Source organism: Rosa chinensis, chromosome 1 (assembly GCF_002994745.2).
Source record: "Rosa chinensis cultivar Old Blush chromosome 1, RchiOBHm-V2, whole genome shotgun sequence".
Classification (NCBI taxonomy): Eukaryota; Viridiplantae; Streptophyta; class Magnoliopsida; order Rosales; family Rosaceae; genus Rosa; species Rosa chinensis.
In genome coordinates this window covers 7,114,565-7,133,299 of record NC_037088.1, presented here as the reverse complement: position 1 = coordinate 7,133,299, position 18,735 = coordinate 7,114,565, and the positions used below count along the sequence as shown (strand labels likewise).

Sequence of the window (18,735 nt, the reverse complement as noted above, 5' to 3'; positions counted from 1 at the left end):
GAAACTCAGCGTCCCCGCAGAATAAAGCTAAGGCCATGATTTTTCTGCGCCACCATCTCCATCAGGGATTGAAGGACGAGTACTTAACTGTCAAAGACCCACTTGAGCTATGGACAGGCTTGGCAGATAGATTCGCTCATCAAAAGACTGTTGTGCTCCCTAAAGCACGTTATGAATGGACGCATCTGCTCCTTCAAGATTACAATTCTGTGATAGATTACAATTCCGCCATGTTTAGGATCACCTCCTAGATGAATCTTTGTGGAGAAACTGTCACTCAGGCCATGATGCTTGAAAAAACCTTCTCCACCTTTCATGCCTCAAATATGGTCTTACAGCAACAATACCAAGAAAGAGGATTACCAAATACTCTGATCTCATATCTTGTCTTCTGGTGGCTAAGCAAAACAATGAGCTCTTAATGAAGAACCATCAGTCTCGCCCTACAGGATCACAGCCATTCCCTGAAGCGAATGCTATTTTTACTAGTGGTCATGGCAATAGATGTGGTGGAAGGCATGGCAAAGCCCGTAACCGTGGTCATAGAAGTGGTTAGGGTCGACAAAATGGTCAAGCTCGTGGGGACTACAACCAACAGTTGGGCCCAAGGAACAATGTCAAGATTACTAACAGAAATGGTCAGATGATCAAAACTCATAAAAATGAAGATAGTGTTTGTCTTAGATGCGGTGGTAAAGGCCATTGGGTTCGTACCTGTTGTGTAGAAGACCATTTGGTGGCACTCTATAAAGCTTCCCTAAAAAAGAAAAATGTGGAGACAAGCTACATTGATCACTCTGACCCTTGGGATTCATCTGAGCCTCTGGACATTACCCCTCTTGATGTCTCAGATTTTTTTGCGAACAATGGAAGAAATTTTGATGATATGACTAGTGGTGGAGTCCTTGACCACAACTAGTTGTCAGCCTATGCTTAGGCACTTTTTCCTTTATGTTTTCCTCGCATTAGTCGTATTTCCCTTTGTTTTGGTCTCTAAATTGGATGTTTTTATTAGTTGTATTTTTCTCTCTAGTTTAGAAGTTCAATAAAAGAAGAATGTTTCTATTCTATTATATATATTTTTTCCCCGAACAATTTGAATTTCCATTTTTTTTGTTATGACCATTACTCTACTTGTCTCTAATTATGGTTTAATTATAACTTTCACAGTTTTTTTTTTGGTCTTGCTAAAAAGAAAAAGAAGTCCTTGTTCAGGCGTGCATGCACACATGCAATGATGCAATCATCATAGAATCCTTTTTAACGTTTTTCAAAGTAGAATATTTGTTGTAGTAATACAGCATGTAGATAAAGATCAGTGAAACCAACTCGTGCATGGAATGTTTACGTACTTATCTTTGTGCAAGGAATATCACCAATAATTATCATTTTATCACAAGTAGATATCTCAATGACTTTATGTCTTGCGACTATAGTTATCAGTAGGAAGTTGTATTTAAAACTACTTCTAACTAGTCTTAATTCCTTGATTATTTTTGTTTATTTAAACTTCCGTTTGAAAAAAAAGAGAAATTTATATTTCTTTTTGGCACCCAACGCAATGACTAAATTGTTTTGTCAATAAGAATATAAACAAATACAATATTATGCCTTAGTCAGATTGATTAATTGTTATTATTTCTTTTATGAAGGCATGGAAAGAGATTTCGGGTGCTCTAAAGTTTTGAAGGATGGAGAAGATATATGTGTTGCTGATAGTGCCACTACACATACGATCCTTCTCGATCGGATTTATTTCTCCACTTTAACACCTTCTAATGTGACTACTATCTCAGGTCCTGCAAATCTGATTGAAGGCTCCGGAAAAGCCTACATTAGGCTACCAAATGGAACTCAATTGTCCATTCAAGAGGCTTTATACTCTTTGAGATCCAGAAGAAATCTCCTCAGTTTTAGAGATATCCGTTTAAATGGATACCACATTGAGACCACAAATGATAATCATGTGGAATATCTTTGCATTACGTCCAATAAAAACTGCCAAAAGAAATTGGAAAAATTGGTTGCCCTATCATCTGGGTTGTATTACTCAACCATTCAACCAATTGAGGTATACCATGTTGTGAACCAGCAGTTCAAAAATCAACATACATTTATGCTTTGGCATGACCGTTTGGGTCACCCTCGATCCATTACGATGTGTAGGATCATTACAAATTCCAATGGACATCCATTGATGACTAAACATATTGTTTTGCCAAGCAACCCTTGCAAAGCCTGCTCACAAGGGAAATTGGTGGTTAAACCATCTTATGCAAAGATAGATATCGAATCCCCATCTTTTCTATAAAGAATTCAAGGGGACATTTGTGGACCTATTGACCCATCTTGTGGACCATTTCAATATTTTATGGTCCTAGTTGATGCCTCTACAAGATGGTCACATGTTTGCCTCTTGTCTACCCGTAATGTGGCATTTGCCAAACTACTTGCTCAGATAATTAAATTACGAGCTCAATTCCCGGACTACTCTATCAAGTCCATTCGTTTAGACAATGCTGGTGAATTTACATCTCAAACCTTTGATGATTATTGCATGTCTATGGGAATTGAAATTGAACATTCGGTCCCTCATGTTTATACACAAAATGGTTTGGCAGAAGCTTTTATTAAGCGACTTCAAATAATAGCGCGCACTTTGCTAATGAAAACAAAGATGCCAATTTCTGCATGGGGACATGCAATTTTGCATGCAACAACTTTAATTCGGTTGAGGCCCATACCCAACCATTAGTATTCCCCATTACAACTTGTTTCTGGGAGCCAGCCCAATATCTCCCATCTTCGAACATTTGGTTGTGTTGTTTATGTGCCTATGGCACCGCCACAACGTACAAAAATCGGCCCTCAACGTCGATTGGGAATCTATATTGGTTTTGATTCACCATCCATTATTAGGTATTTAGAACCCATGACGGGTGATACCTTTACGGCACAGTTTGCAGATTGCCATTTTGATGAGACAATATTTCTGCCGTTAGGGGGAGATAAGACTGTTATTAATGAACGGCGTGAATTAATGTGAACTGTGCCCACTATATCTCATCTTGATCCTCGTACTAAAGAAAGTGAAATTGAAGTACGAAGGATTCTGCACCTTCAAAATATTGCTAACACAATGCCTGATGCATTCACTGACACAGCAAAAGTGACAAGATCACATATCCCAGCAATAAATGCACTGGTAAGAATTAATGTCCAAATTGGACAAAATAACGGGGCGGCCAATGAGCCATCTGTTGGACGCCTGAAGCGTGGCAGACCTGTAGGTTCAAAAGATTCAGTTCCCAGAAAGAGGAAATCAAAGGCACATCTGAATCCAAATGAAATCGCCCCTGAAGAGAATATTGGGCAAGACATTAATGTCCGATCCACAATTCATGATTTTGTGACTACAGAAGAGGAAAATGAGATCGGTGAGACACTAGCCCATGAAGAGGCTCAGGTTCCTGAAAATAAGGAAATTTCCGTAAACTATGTGTACACCAATGAGTTGTGGGATCGTAGAGATATGATCATAGACAATATATTCTCATTCGCAGTAGCTACTGAAATAATAAAAGGCGATGACACTGAACCTCGCTCTGTTAATGAATGTAGACAGAGACATGATTGGCACAAATGGAAAGATGCAATCCAAATTGAATTAAATTCTCTAGAAAAACACAGTGTTTTCAGACCTGTTGTCCAAACACCACCTAATGTCAAACTGGTTGGATATAAATGGGTATTTGTAAGAAAGCGTAATGAGAAAAATGAGATTGCAAGATATAAAGCGCGACTTGTTGCGCAAGGTTTTTCACAAAGGCCTGGGATAGATTATGAGGAAACATATTAATGGATGCTATCACATTCCGCTATCACATTCCGCTATCTAATAAGTTTAGTAGTTTTGGAAAAACTTGACATGCAACTTATGGATGTTGTTACTGCATACCTATACGGTGAGTTAGATACTAATATCTACATGAAAGTCCCAGAAGGACTTAGGCTGCCTGAAGCAACTACAAAACCACGCAATATGTACTTAATCAAACTGAGACGATCCTTATATGGATTGAAGCAATCTGGACGAATGTGGTACAACCGCCTCAGTGAGTATCAACTTAAGGAAGGATATGTCAATGATCCTATATGTTCTTGCGTGTTCATTAAGAAATCAAATTCTGGTTTTGCAATAGTCACAATTTATGTCGATGACATGAATATGATTGGAAGTTCTTCCGAACTTGGAAAAACTGCTGAATATTTAAAGAAAGAATTTTGAAATGAAAGACCTTGGAAAAACAAGATATTGCCTTGGACTGCAGATTGAGCATTTGGATAGTGGGATTCTTGTCCATCAATCTGCTTATATCGAAAAAATTCTGAAGAGATTTGGTATGGAAAAGGCTCACCCACTGAGTACCCCAATGGTTGTTCGGAGTCTCGACACTATGAAAGATCCATTTCGTCCAAGACAAGATGACAAAATTATCCTCGGTCCCGAAGTACCATATCTTAGTGCTATTGGTGCCCTACTTTATCTGGCACAATGTACAAGACTAGACATTGCATTTGCAGTTAGTGTGTTGGCAAGATATAGCTCTGCTCCAACTATAAGCCATTGGAAAGGGGTAAAAGACATTTTACACTACCTTCGTGGTACAACAGATATGGGTTTATTTTATACAAATAAATCTGTTGATAATCCCACAATTGTTGGATATGCTGATGCAGGATATCTCTCTTATCCGCATAGAGGTCGTTCTCAAACAGGATATGTTTTTACTTGTAGAGACACATCAATTTCATGGCGATCATCTAAGCAAACACTCATAGCAACTTCCTCTAATCATTCAGAAATAATTACATTATATGAAGCCGGCCGAGAATGTTTTTGGTTAAGATCCATGATTCGCCATATTCGAAGCACTTGTGATTTACCTTCAGTAACTGACAATCCAACAGTCATGTATGAAGACAATGCTGCTTGTATTGCTCAGATTAAAGAAGGATTCATCAAAGGTGACAAGACTAAGCATATTGCACCACATTTCTTCCACACCCATGAGCTTCAAAAGAATCAAGAAATTGCAGTGAAGCAAATTCGATCCGATGAAAACTTGGCTGATTTATTCACCAAATCTCTAACTAAGAGTACTTTCCAGAAGTTAGTGGAAGAGATTGGATTGAGACGACTCTCGAAGCCATCAAGAGATGCATGCAAAGATCAGGGGGAGATTTCAATCAGGGGGAGCATCAAGAAACATGTTACCTAGGACATATGCGCGTTGTGTTCTTTTTGTCCTTCGACCAGGGTTATTTTTATCCTACTGGGTTTTTGTTACCTGACAAGGTTTTTAATGAAGCAACAATAAGCGTGTCCAATGTCATCATCAATTGGTGGACATCCAAGGGGGAGAGTTGCAAATATTATTTCTTATGTGGCTGTCCATGTTATTAGTTAGGGACCTACATGTAATATCTCAATAGTCTGAACACTTATCATGTAAACCCTACCTCTATATAAGGGAGGCCTCTGAGACTGAATAATATACTTCTCCATTTTCCCCTTATCTCTCTTTATACATTTCTTACTCTCTACAAAGTAAGTCAATACTTTATAACACACAAATTTCTCTCTCAAATACTCTCATTCTACAACAAACTATAATTAGAAGAAAAAAAATGTTGGCTGTATAAGACAGGGCAGCTGCATAAAAGAGTGTTTGTATGACTTGTAGCATCCCCCACACTTAGGTGAACAAATTCGTTCCGCTAGCCTTCAATTGTAAGCATATACTGCAAGAAATATGTCATTACCCTCCGATTAGTAAACTATGTTTGCCTCAGCCATTCCGGCAAATACTGGGGACATATATCTCTTCCATCGAAAACAAATTCGTTGCTAGATAGAATGAGGTGGTTGCATACCTGTACCACGTACCAATGGTTCATTTACATCACTCCGATAGCATGCGTATCTTTTACCAACATTTTAGCTGTGGCAATGGCTGCTCCCTTTGTCGTGAGGTCATATTGACCAAGAAATTAATTTGTTGATCTGAGACCAAATTCTGGCTAGTTGACATTTGTCAGAACTGATCAGAACCCTACCTTAAAAATTAGCAATCTCTTTGTACATTAGCGAGGTGATAGTTCAGTAATTGAAGCCTCATTAACAGATTTTTGGACAGAACTGCTGCTTTGAGCTTGATCCAATTCTACAACCTTTGAAAAGTCGGATGCACCCATAAAAAATGCTGGCTGTGAGGGTACTGGAAGAGTGAGAGAGTTGCCAGTGAGCATGAGAATAACTGAAGTCATAGTTGGCCTATCAGCTATATTTTGTTGCACACATAACAATCCAATGTTGATGCATCTCATCATCTCAGTTCTTGAACCAGAACTCAAGATGGGATCTATTATATTTGAAGCCGTATCTGCTCTCCAATTTTTCCATGCCTGAATGAATTGGAAATTACATAAACAAATTAGGCTCTGAATACTTCTTTCTCTAGTTGCATCTAATACAGTTATTAGTTCGTAGAGAAACATAGAAGTACAAGTTTCTATTATACTTACATAGCTTAGAAGATCCTCCACATTTCCTCTATTACGAAAAGAACTATTCTTTTGTCCACTTACTATCTCCAAAACTAAGACACCAAAGCTAAAGACATCAGACTTAACCGAAAATTGTCCACGCATCACATACTCTGGAGCCATATATCCGCTGCATTGATACAACAAAAAAGTCAATACTGCCTCCATGTAAATCTTTTATGGTTATGCTTATCCCAACTTGTTACTTGTTCTTTACATGTACTAGTAGTATTAGCAGGATATTTCTATCAATATATTCAATGTACAATTGAGTTTGGAGTATCATTAGTATTGCACAAATACCATTACATATATACCGTATACATTTCTTGGTGGTAGTACTTACTAAGTTCCCACAACTCGTCTGGTTTCGCCTTGTGATTGATCAAGATCAAACAATCTCGCCATACCAAAATCTGCAATTTTGGGGTTCATGTCTGCATCTAATAGAATGTTGCTAGCTTTGAGATCACGGTGAATGATTTTAAGACGAGAATCTTCATGGAGGTAAAGGAGCCCTCTCGCAATGCCTACTATGATTTTGTAGCGAACATCCCAATCCAAATGTGCGCGCTTGACTTCACCTACATGTTCAAGCAAATGCGAATTTCATAATGAAGTTTGTTGCAATGTTGTACTATTTTGTAAACATAACATACATGCAAATGGACTTAATCGAAACACTCTGATAAGAAGACAAACCCTACCAAATATGAATTGATCAAGACTTCCGTTAGGGACAAACTCATAAACAAGAATCTTTTCATTTTTTCCCAAGCAAAAACCAAGAAGCCTAACCAAATTCCTATGTTGAAGCCTGGCCACTAGCGAGACCTCAGTTTTGAATTCTAAATCTCCTTGTGCAGAATCCCTCGAAAGCCTTTTAACCGCTATGTCCTTATCATCGGGAAGTATACCCTGCATAAAAAGGGAATCTGATCATTATCTAATTTTTGAGGCACATAATTGATATCATTTTCACAAATGATGTTGGATTACATACACTGTAAACAATACCAAACCCTCCCCGTCCAAGTTTATTTGCTTCCGAAAAGTTATTTGTGGCAGCTCTAATGGAGCGAAAGTCGAATTGCAAAGCTTCCGCAGATTTCATTTCTTCTGCTCTTTCTTAATGGGAAGAAAAATAAGAGAAAATATTAAGTCCGTTGCATGTTTAGGAGTTCTAACCATATACCTCACATACAGTTATCTCAATTACCTTCAATTCTTTTCCTTTTATACTTCACTCTCAGATAGATGCAGATGGACATAATTAGAATCAAGAAGGAAACAACCGTTGCCATAGCAATAATGATGACGGTCCCTGCAGATGTGCTGCTCTTCTTATTTCCTGCAATAATCAAAAATCGATGTTCTGATCTGCTCAAAGCATTCTGGGGCTGACTTTAGTTGATACTTGTTCAATATCTACTCGCTATGTATAAAAGAAAGGACTGGATATGCATGACCATGTATTACCCGTGCAAAAGTCACCAATGTTATCAAAGCTGAATCTGAATTTTCAGTTAATGAGTTAGTCTGCGCGGTATTCATCCATTGAGAGTTGGGAATCTAACAAGTAACAACATGGTCTCCAACGGGATGGCTAGAGTGAGAAGCTCCTCCTTCTCTCTAAAAATCCTAACCTTCCCTCAAACTTCACCTTTGACCCAGCCCTTCATCCCTTAGCTCTCCATGCTCCTACAATCTTCCCACTTGTCCTCCTTGTCTTCCCACTTGTCCTCCTTGTCCCCTCCTTTACTATTATCCACTGTTTAACAACTGCTCTACCCAGTTCTTCACCAAATTTGTGGTAGTTCGTACTCTCTCCCTAGTTGGAGGTTCTTTACAGCTCTACCCACACGTGGTAGCCCTCCCTACTTTGCTACTTTTTCTTCCCTGTGGGAAACATCTCTGCCTTTTGTCCTGCTACCCTTTGCTCTACATGACATCTCATGACCACCTTGCTTCCCGTTTGGAAAACACCTGCTGTCTAGATGAGGTTGAGAACGGTGTCTCTCTCCTTGGAGCTATCATTGCAGATGTTGTACCAAACATCGGTGGCATCAAGGGATCCCTCAGAACCTCCTGGAGGGACCTGGGTACAATTAAGATTGCCCATCTGCACCACAACATCTTCTCCATAAAGGCCCCCCCTCATGCTGCCTCTACTCTTCTGGAAGGTGGTCCCTGGCATGTAGACAACATGAGGTTCAACGTGGTTAAATGGCTCCCGAACCTCACCATAAGTGATATTCATTTCCACAAAGTTTGGTATTGGGTCCAGATCTCCGGTCTCACAAGGGAGAAGATGAATACCAAGAACGCTGCATTAATAGGCTCTGAAATTGGTACTGTTCTTGAAATTGAAGACCCTGAAGTGGTGGATGCTACCCTCCGTGGCTACTTGAGAGTCAAGGTCCTCATGGACTCCAGGAACCCGTTTCCCACTGGATTCTGGTTCCCACTAAACGAGCACACAAACACTAGGGTGGAGTATGGGTATGAAGGTCTGTGTGACTTCTGCTATAAGTGTGGGAAGCTTGGGCACCACCTTGATGTGTGCAAAAGTTATAGGGTGGTAAACCCAGAAGAAGGAGAACCAGAGAATATCTGGTACGGACCTTGGATGAAGAGGCGTTCCATTCCCATCAGGCAACAGTCTTGGCTAGACCGGCCGGCAAGGGTCCACCGGCGAAAACCGAAAAGCAAGAGAGTCACGGGTTCATGTTCAAATTCTCCTTTCGAGTCACATGCTAACCCTAGCAGAAAGCTCCATGAGGTCAGAACTGAATCATCAATTAGAGTCAGTGACGTGACTCTCCCTCTGATCACTGAGCCGGTTGATGTTGACTCATCACCTCAAAATTCAAATCCTCAAGATTCCCTCGTAGTACTCCACGGCCCAGACTCCTATCTGCCTCCTGCCCCACATACATCTTCTTCTGTAAAGGTAAACCCCTACCCTAGTCCAAATTGGTTGAAACTTGCTGTCACAACTACAAAAACGCATGTGGAATGGTCAAAGAAAATCCTCTCTCCCAGCCCAAACCACCCCAGACATTCTAATAGGCCCATATCATACCCGCTCTCAGCCCATCACCCACAAAGACACCCGGGACCCCTCCTTACTTCTGAGCATGTGGCTAGTCATGATGTAACCACGGGTAGGCACGTGGTTAATGATTTGACTCGGGAACAATCTAAGGGGAAATGCCCAATCCATCCCACAATAACCCAGAACGTTTCCACCTCTGTTGCTCTGCTACCCCAACCTCAAACACAAAAACTGACCTTTAACTCCCCAGCCCCTCTACCAACCTCAACTAAGAGACGCCACTCCCAAACCGACCCATCTACAAGCCCCCGACATGCCAAAACCAGACTCATATCCCAACAGCCTCACAACCTTACTCAAGATGGAGGGGGTGACACCTTTCTCCCAATTCCCATCCCATACTCAGCTACTCAATCTAGGGGTAGAGGTCGCCCCAGAGGAAGGGGTAGAGGAAGAAGAGGAGGACGACCTGAATCATACTCCCCAGGGACAAGTTCGGGCAGAAGTGGAAGCAGGTTTGGAACAAGAAAGCGTTCCTTTGGGACTTACCCAAGCATTGATCTCAACCTTGGAGCTGTCCAGGAGATCCGAGTTGAAATTCTAGAGGATTCTTCGGAAATCAGTGCTAATATTCAAGATGATTCTCAGGATCTGGAGGAAGTATCCATACTCCAGGGCGGTGGTGGCTGGCCAACAGCCACAAGGAGGTCATGAGTCAACTCCTTTCCTGGAACTGTCGTGGCTTGGGGCGAGCCTTGACAGTCCAGAAGTTAGGGGAGCTCATCCGCTCCCACTCCCCGTCCCTGGTTTTCCTTTGTGAGACCAAACAACCAAGCTTCAGAATCAACAAACTTCGACGCCAACTCAAATTCTATAAAGGTACCACCATAGATCCATCTCCTAATTCTGCAGGAGGATTGGCTCTGTGGTGGCGCCCCGAGGTGGAGGTTGAGGTACTGTTTAAAGATAAGAACATTATTGATACTTTTGTTAATTTCACCAATTTGAACTCTCGGGTGAGAATTACATGGTTTTATGGCCCTCCTTACCAGGACGAGAAATATAGTTTTTGGTCATCTCTATCCTTTCTTTCAAATCCACTGGATATTCCTTGGATTTGCCTTGGTGATTTCAATGAAATGATCTCTATTGACGAGAAAGAGGGAGGAGTTCCCTGGCACTGGAATCGACCCAGGTACTTGAAAAGCTTTATGGATCAAAATGCTCTTTTTGACTTGAAATTCAGGGGACCCAAATTCACTTGGGAGAATAAGAGAGAAGACTCCAATGATGTTGTCCGTGAAAGGCTAGACAGAGCTATTGGAAACAATGTATGGGTAAGCACATGGCCTGACTCCATCGTCCACCATGAGCCAAGAGTCGGATCGGATCACTGTCCATTGGTGCTGTATACTCACCCTCGAGTTAAAAAAGGCCCTAAACTCTTCCGTTTCGAAGCAACCTGGGCGGATGACCCGGAGTGTGAGGAAATAGTCAATATGAACTGGGCCTCTACTCTCAACTCCAATCCCTTCATTCGTTGGGACTCCAATCTTCTAGCCTGCAAGAGGAGTCTTGTGCAGTGGAGCAAAAGAAAATACCCAAACAATAGAGCCTTGATCAATGCGCTGAGCTGGGAATTGAGTGACATACATTCTGGAGATGTTTCTCCCGAGGCGAAAACTAGGGAGAAGGAGATTGTGGCTGAATTAGAGACAACTTGGAAATTGGAAGAGAGTTTCTGGAGGCAGAGGTCAAGAATCAATTGGCTTTTGAAGGGGGACCGGAATACAAGGTTCTTTCATTTATCCACTTTACACAGAAGGCAAAGAAACAAGATAAGCAGTCTGTGTATTGACTCTGATGTGTGGATTTCGGAGGAGGGTCAAATCCGGGAGGCGTTCACTAGGTTCTTTGGAACTCTTTACTCTTCTTCTGGCCCAAGGAATTGGGGAAATACTCTTGATAATGTGGTCCCACAGATTTCCTCAGAACAAAACTCAAACCTTACCAGGCCCTTCTCACTTGAGGAGATTCATACGGCCACTAAACAGCTTGGAAACTTCAAGGCACCTGGACCGGATGGCTTCCCTGGTTTATTCTATAGCAAATTCTGGGAGATTGTTCGAGATAATTTAAATCAAGCTGTTTCCGGCTTCTACAGTGGGGATTGCTCTGTGGACATTCTAAACCAAACAAATATTGTCTTGATCCCAAAAGTTCCTCTTCCTGAATCAGTCAACCAGTTTAGACCCATTAGTCTCTGCAACAACTCAGTCAAAATCCTCTCCAAGCTTCTTGCAAACCGGATCAAGCCAATTCTCCCACTTATTATCTCAGAACACCAGAACGCATTCGTCCCGGGCAGACAAATTCAAGACAATCTCATCCTTGCTCATGAAGCGTATCACTATTTGAAGTTGAAACACTCAAAATCTGATCATGAGCTTGCCTTGAAACTGGATATGAACAAAGCTTACGATAGGGTGGAATGGGACTTCTTGGAGGCAGCTCTTTTGAAATTTGGTTTTGACTCTAAATGGGTGAGTTTGGTAATGAATGTGGTGACGACTGTCTCTTTCTCTCTGTTGATTAATGGAAAACAAGGCAAAAAGTTTCATCCCTCCAGGGGCATTAGACAAGGAGACCCCCTCTCCCCTTATCTATTCCTTATAATTGGGGAAGTCCTTTCTAGAAACATTTCTACTGCTTTATCCTCCAACGCTCTCCAAGGTCTGAAACTCAGTAGAAATTGCCCAGGTTTATCACATTTATTCTTTGCGGATGACGCATTGTTTTTCATGAAGGCTACCGCGACCAACTGCCAATCCCTGTGCTCAATCATTGATGCCTATTGTGTAGCCTCGGGGCAGTCGGTCAATTATGAAAAATCCTCAATCTTCTTCTCAGCTAATACTCCTTTGGAAACTCAATATGATATTGCTGCTGTGCTTAACATACCTATTTCGAAGGAGCCTGGCACTTACCTTGGTCTGCCAACCCACTGGGGAAATTCCAAAAAGAAGGCATTGTCCTACATCAGGGATCGAATCACGAAGAAGTTGGATGGATGGAAAGCGGACGTATTATCCCAAGCTGGCAGAGAAATCTTAATAAAAGCAGTGGCAATGGCAGTCCCAACTTACCCGATGTCCGTATTTCTGATGCCTAGCACTCTTTGCAAGGCGATAAACTCTGATATCGCTAAATTTTGGTGGGGATCAAATGGGAGCAAAGGGAAAATCCACTGGAAAGCTTGGGATTCTCTATGCAAAAGCAAGTCGGAGGGAGGTTTAGGCTTCAAAGAGCTGTTGACGTATAATAAAGCTCTCTTGGCGAAGCAATGCTGGCGTTTGATCAAAAACCCGGACTCCCTTTGGAGTAAAATTTTGAAGGCCAGATACTTTGACAATACCACTTTCTTAAAGGCTAAGAAGGGTGCCCGTCCATCTTGGGTTTGGAATAGTCTGCTGGCAGGGAGAGACACAATTAATGAGAACGCTTTATGGCAGGTACGAAATGGTAGAGCAATTGATGTCTGGAGTGACCGATGGGTTCCGAACAAAAATGGGGGTTTGATCAAACCTACAATCACTTCTAGTAGATTCACTCCACTCTTGGTTTCAGAGATCATTGATGAGGACAGAAATTGGAACATCTGCCATCTTGAGCCATTTCTTGAAGCGTCTGATATCAGGAATATAAAGGCCATTCCAATTGGACGTGCAGATGAGTCCGATACACTTATCTGGCCGCATACAAAGAATGGTAGCTACTCAGTCAAAAGTGGCTACCAAAGACTGAAGACTTCTCTCAAACCAACTACAAAATGCAAGCCGTCATCTTCCAAGCAAGTCAACCCGAAAATTTGGAAACTGGTCTGGCATTCTCATTCCATCCCAAAGATTTCAAATTTCCTCTGGAAGGCTATTTCGAATGCCGTTCCCACTAGTTGGAATTTGTTCTCAAGGAAGCTGGCTCTTAACCCCACTTGTCAAGTCTGTGGTGAATATCCTGAAACAGTTGAGCACTGTTTACTCTTGTGTCCTTGGACCACGACAGTGTGGTTTGGAGGCACAATTGGATACAAACCAGATAAGCAACAAATCACCACCTTGGAAGCATGGCTACTGGAAATATCTCAAAAAGCTGCCCTCTTGTCTGATGAGTTAGAGTACTTGTTGAATTGTGTCTTCATTCACTTATGGGAAATATGGAAGCACAGGTGTGAGGTTGTTATGAAGCATGGCCAACCAAACCCTTTCATCACAATTGAGAATATTCAACGGAGCATCTCTGAATGGTCAAACATGTCAAGCTTGCTGACCAAAAGTCAACAAGGTGTGATTAATCAAGAACCCCACCCTGGTTGGCAACCCTCCAACCCCCCCTTTGTAAAAGTTAATGTGGATGGAGCATGGGATGAAGAAAGTCATCATAGCGGGGTTGGAATCATTATCAGAAATCACAGGGGACACTCTATTGCTGGAGCAAGCATCCACGGAAGCCATAACTCTGCCATTGAAGTGGAGGCTGAGGCAGTGGTTAAAGGCCTCCAGCTCGCTGCACACATGAATCTTCAAAAGATCATTGTTGAAGGGGACTGCAATGAAGTCCTAACTGCCCTCAACAATTCATCCTGCCATCCAAACTGGAGAATATCCCCTAGTATCGACAAGATCTCTCATTTAAAAACTTTGTTTGCCGGGATCAATTGGAATTGGATCCCTCGTGAAGCTAACCGTGTTGCGGATGCAGCGGCTAAGCTTGCCAAATTGAGGTTGCGCTCTCAGGAATGGGCCAACAGGCCTCCAACCTCTATTGTCTCCATTCTCAGAAGTGACGGTCTTCCAGGACCTCCCTGTAGCTAGTTATGAGGATATGTCCTCTTCTTTTGGCTCTCTGTTGTAATTTGGATTTCCCTGTTTGTAGTTGCTGTCTCCCATTGTTCCTTTCCTTTGCCCGTGTGGCCTAATGAAATTTCATTATTGACCAAAAAAAAACAACATGGTCTCCAAAAGTAGCCCCAACGTGCCCCTTTTTTTTTGAAATGAACGTGCCCTTTGTTATTCACATTAACATGTTTACTTACTTGGAGTGGAAAATAATCATGAATCGGAGACAACTGGAATGGGAGAAGAAAGGAATCGGTATTGATTCCGGATGAGTTGATTCCTAAACCCATCTCCCTCCTTCGTAATCGAATTCCTGAGTATTTATGAATTGATTCCTTATAAGGAGGTGGAACCTACACCAATTCTGATTCCTTCATGTTTTAGTAAACGCAGTAATACTTTTACCCAGAATCATCTGATTCCTTTATGTGTTAGTAAACATAGGAATAGTTTTACCCCGTAATCATTTCCTCCTATTTCAAGTAAGTAAATGTGCCAACTTCCTGTACAAATTAAGTTCTGGTGATATTAGGGTAGGGTCTGCACTTTTTCATCTTGTGGTTGAGCCACTAAGCAGGGTCATTGTGCAAGAGACCTTCCAGTGTTAAAAATTTTTCTGGTAGTTTCGAGAGCACCGTAAATAAAGGAAACAGCGAAAGGCAGTTAACACTTTGGTTTTTCTTTGCTTTTCCGGTGGTTCCTCTACTCCGGCATTGGTTTCCGCCCTCGTCGAGGTGGCTTGGGTGCAGTCGGAAAAGGCTGATATGTTTCTCCAGTCATTTAGGTAGCTTGGTGGCCCATGTTGGTCTTCTTCTTCTTCTTCTTCTCGGATTATAGCTGGTCGAGGCGTGGCAGTGATATCAAGATCTGGTTCTCTGATGGATTGGGTTGTGAGGGTTCTCCGGCGGAGTTCTTCATTGTCTGATTTTCTTTAGTTTCTGGCCAGTGGTTAAAGGCGGATATTCTTCTTTTGTCCTCGGGCTGGGAGCAGTGGTGCACAGTCAGTGGGTCGCTCTTGTGGCAGTGGAATAGGTGTTATATGATATTGGTGGTTCTGGAAGAATGGCGAGTCAAAGTCAGATTATTGTTGTTTTCTGGGTCTAGCCTGATCTCCAGCATTCACCGTCGGCTGTCGGCTCCTTCGGGAAGAGTGGTGGTTCACGACGGCTTGTTTTGGTTTCTATATTAAGTATTTTGTTTTGGTTTTTAGGCAAGTCCCTACTCTTTTGAGTTAGGGTTGTGGTCTAGTTTAGTGGTTGTGCCATTGATATGGTGTTATTTTCAAGGACTAGTTGCTTTTAATTTCGATGTTTTCTTGTTGTCAATGTAATGGGGAGACACCTCTACACATCAAAACCGCCGGTATGTGTATGGTGTTGGAAGGTGTTAGTATCTTCTTGAGGTTGGCTGCAAGGTTGTATCGACACTCCTGAGATATGTATAAGCTATAGTTAAGACCCTATCGACTCATGGTCTTTGTAATCGTTGGTTCTATATCAAGGATATGAGTAGATGAGATTTACATTGTCGTTGTTTTCCAACATTTGTATCACATGAACGTACGTGATTGGACAGCCGAACAATCCTAACTATTGGCCAAGAATACATATATTGACCAAGAATATTAGGAAATTAAGAAGACTTTTCCTAATCCAACACGCTTCCTTTCCAAGGGCAAGGTACTACAATCAACTATAAACTAGTCTCTAAAGTCTAAAACCGACAATTTCTCTCAAAAAAAAAAAAAATCAAAATAATTATCTCTTTCGATAAAAAAAAAAAAAAAAATTATCTCATCCTAAATTAAAGTAAATACTACATACAAATCTTTAGCAGCACTTTTAGAGCATTTTTAGCAGACTCTCTATTTTGACTCCTTTAGCTATTTTGGAGAGCATGTTCAGCTTTTTATTTATTTTAGCAGCTGCACCAGATTCCTAAGTGGTTCTATATTATAATTTTTAGCTATCTTGCTCCTAAATATAGAGAGCAAGATGAGACTTTCTAAAATTTAAAATATTTTATGTAATTTATAAATACATTTAAACTATTTAATTTTAATTTAAAAAATAATATAAATTCAAAATTAGCTCAAATGGAGAGTATTGATGCAGACGTAATTCTAAAGTGGCTAGCTGAAATAACTTTTTAGCTATTTAGCTAAAATTTGACTCAAAAATGGCTAACATTGCTAAAGATGCTCTTACCTCCTAAATTTTTAGCTGATGGCGGAGTAGGATGAGATAGTGTTCGTGGTTCACCATATTCAGCTGGATCATCGGAGGTGAAAACTTCATACATCAAATTACAGCTCGGATTACCAAATGTCGCAGAATCCATCCCATAACAACATTTCTGAAGCTGTCTCAGACCCTCATCCAAGCAGACACCGCACTCTTCCTCCGACAAGTCCGGAATGCACTGTACTTTACCAAATATTGATTGATTGTTGGAATACATAACCCTTCTCTTTTCCGTTGCAAACTTTTTCTGAAGACCACCTGCAGCTGCTTGATATTTCATTCCTCTGATTAACCCCTCCAGCTCAGAATTGAATGAATCGACATTGAATGAATCGACATCCGACGACGATAGGTTTCTCGTGGTCGATTGATTGTAACTAGGAGAAAGCTCAAGATGAAAGGAGCGGTTGGAGTAGCGTACCATGCAATACCCATTCCATATGATTGCCTCCTTCTGATTTGGACAAGCCCTTGTGAGATTGTATGCCGAGTCGTTGAAGGTACTGAGGGAAGCATCCGGTATAAGATCCGGTCTACAAAGCCCGATGGCATGAACCTTGTCGACGACATCATCGTCTTGGCCAAAAGAGGATTTGTAGAAGCCATAGCCGTTGCTGCTCTTATTAGTGACGAGGGAGGAGAGAAAGTCGTCGAGGTTTTTCTGATAGACACTACCGTTGGTGTAGTTACCCCTGTTGTTTGAACAAACGAAGTGTAGATCAACGGCTTCAATGATAACGAGTACCAGAAGTTGTACAGAAAGGAAAATTCCAAATCCAAAACTTGAGAAAACCATGCCGATATCCCTGGATTTTTATGTGGCCCGGACCTTTACTATGTAAGTTGGATAACATCATCATCTCCCATTTTTCCACTGGTGTGTGGGGTTTAGGACTTTAGGACCTTTAGGACCGTTATCTTGTCTCCTCCTTTGTTGTTTATATTTAACGAAATCTCAATGTTATTATATTGTTGTTAATCGTCATCTGAGTTGGACCAGTAAACTTTGTCATACGTACGAAACTTCTGGTTACATTTTTAACCATATAATTCAAACCCGAAAACATGATGAATTTTCCATAAGAAATATTTTCATGGCGAGATTCGATAAGCCGACCAGTCTGATCTGGAGTTGACCCCACGCTACTACAAAACTAAGCACGTGATACTATTGTCTCCCCAAGATTTAGAGAATGGTGAGAAACATCTCATTGCCGCTATAATAGCAGTGGGCCTGGGTGTGTGTCTTTGGTGGGTTAGTAAGGTTTTGGTCTCTCATCTGAGAGGTAAGGAGTTCGAGCCCCATCATGAGTGGGAGTTGAGTGAGGTTTAAAAAAATAAAAAAAATAATAGCAGTGGGCTTAGACAATTTTTTAATACTAAAAGTTGTCACCAATACTAAAATACTAAAATAATTTGTTTCAAACGAAAGCAGAAACTTATTTGGTCAGCTACTACTACAAACTTATTTGGTCAGCTACTACTACGGGAACTTATTCTGTTAAATCTGGTTACAAGCTCAAAATTTCGACACATACCCCACTTCGCTCCATACATCCTTTTCACTCCCATTCCATTAACGAGATGGTTTGGAAATGGCTGTGGGCGGTCAGGGCCACTCCCAGAATTAACCATTTTCTTTGGCGGGCTATTTCTAATGCTCTGGCAACAAATGATAACCGACACCGAAGGCATCTATCTACTTCCCCTATGTGCCCTATCTGTGATGCACATCCAGAAACCATTGAACATGTCTTATTTCTTTGCCCGTGGGCGACTAGAGCTTGGTTTTCTCACCCTTTTTCCTACAGAATTGATCTTCAAGCTATTACATCCTTGGATAGATGGATCCTTGCTCTGTTTGGTGACCATCTTGCAATTCAGGATGCCGAGTTCACAACACATGTGGTTTATCTGCTATGGTACATTT

At 41.3% G+C, this 18,735-nt stretch overlaps 1 protein-coding gene across 3 annotated transcripts; it reads right to left on the bottom strand.

The window, feature by feature from the left end:
• Positions 1-5,495: 5,495 nt before the first annotated feature.
• LOC112196075 (putative receptor-like protein kinase At4g00960) lies at positions 5,496-17,717 on the bottom strand. Of its 3 annotated transcripts, XM_024336383.2 has the most exons (9): positions 17,227-17,385; positions 16,770-17,069; positions 7,829-7,960; positions 7,613-7,737; positions 7,317-7,527; positions 6,956-7,193; positions 6,589-6,739; positions 5,938-6,468; positions 5,496-5,805 (listed from the first exon to the last, which is right to left on the bottom strand). In XM_024336383.2, the coding sequence occupies exons 1-8, from the start codon at positions 17,243-17,245 to the stop codon at positions 6,148-6,150; spliced, it is 1,497 nt and encodes a 498-aa protein (XP_024192151.1). In that variant the 5' UTR covers positions 17,246-17,385; the 3' UTR covers positions 5,496-5,805; positions 5,938-6,147. The 3 variants fall into 3 exon arrangements, with proteins under 3 accessions (XP_024192151.1, XP_024192144.2, XP_024192135.2); XM_024336376.2 differs by having other exon boundaries at positions 7,613-7,728; positions 16,770-17,717; XM_024336367.2 differs by having other exon boundaries at positions 16,770-17,716.
• Between the last annotated feature and the right edge of the window lie 1,018 nt (positions 17,718-18,735).

Coding starts and splice junctions, on each gene's coding strand:
- LOC112196075 (XM_024336367.2), bottom strand. CDS start 17,601: ATGGTTTTCTCAAGTTTTGGATTTGGAATTTTCCTTTCTGTACAACTT. Junction 7,738..7,828: donor TAAAAGGAAAAGAATTGAAG/GTAATTGAGATA, acceptor CTTCCCATTAAG/AAAGAGCAGAAGAAATGAAA. Junction 6,740..6,955: donor AGACGAGTTGTGGGAACTTA/GTAAGTACTACC, acceptor GTATCAATGCAG/CGGATATATGGCTCCAGAGT.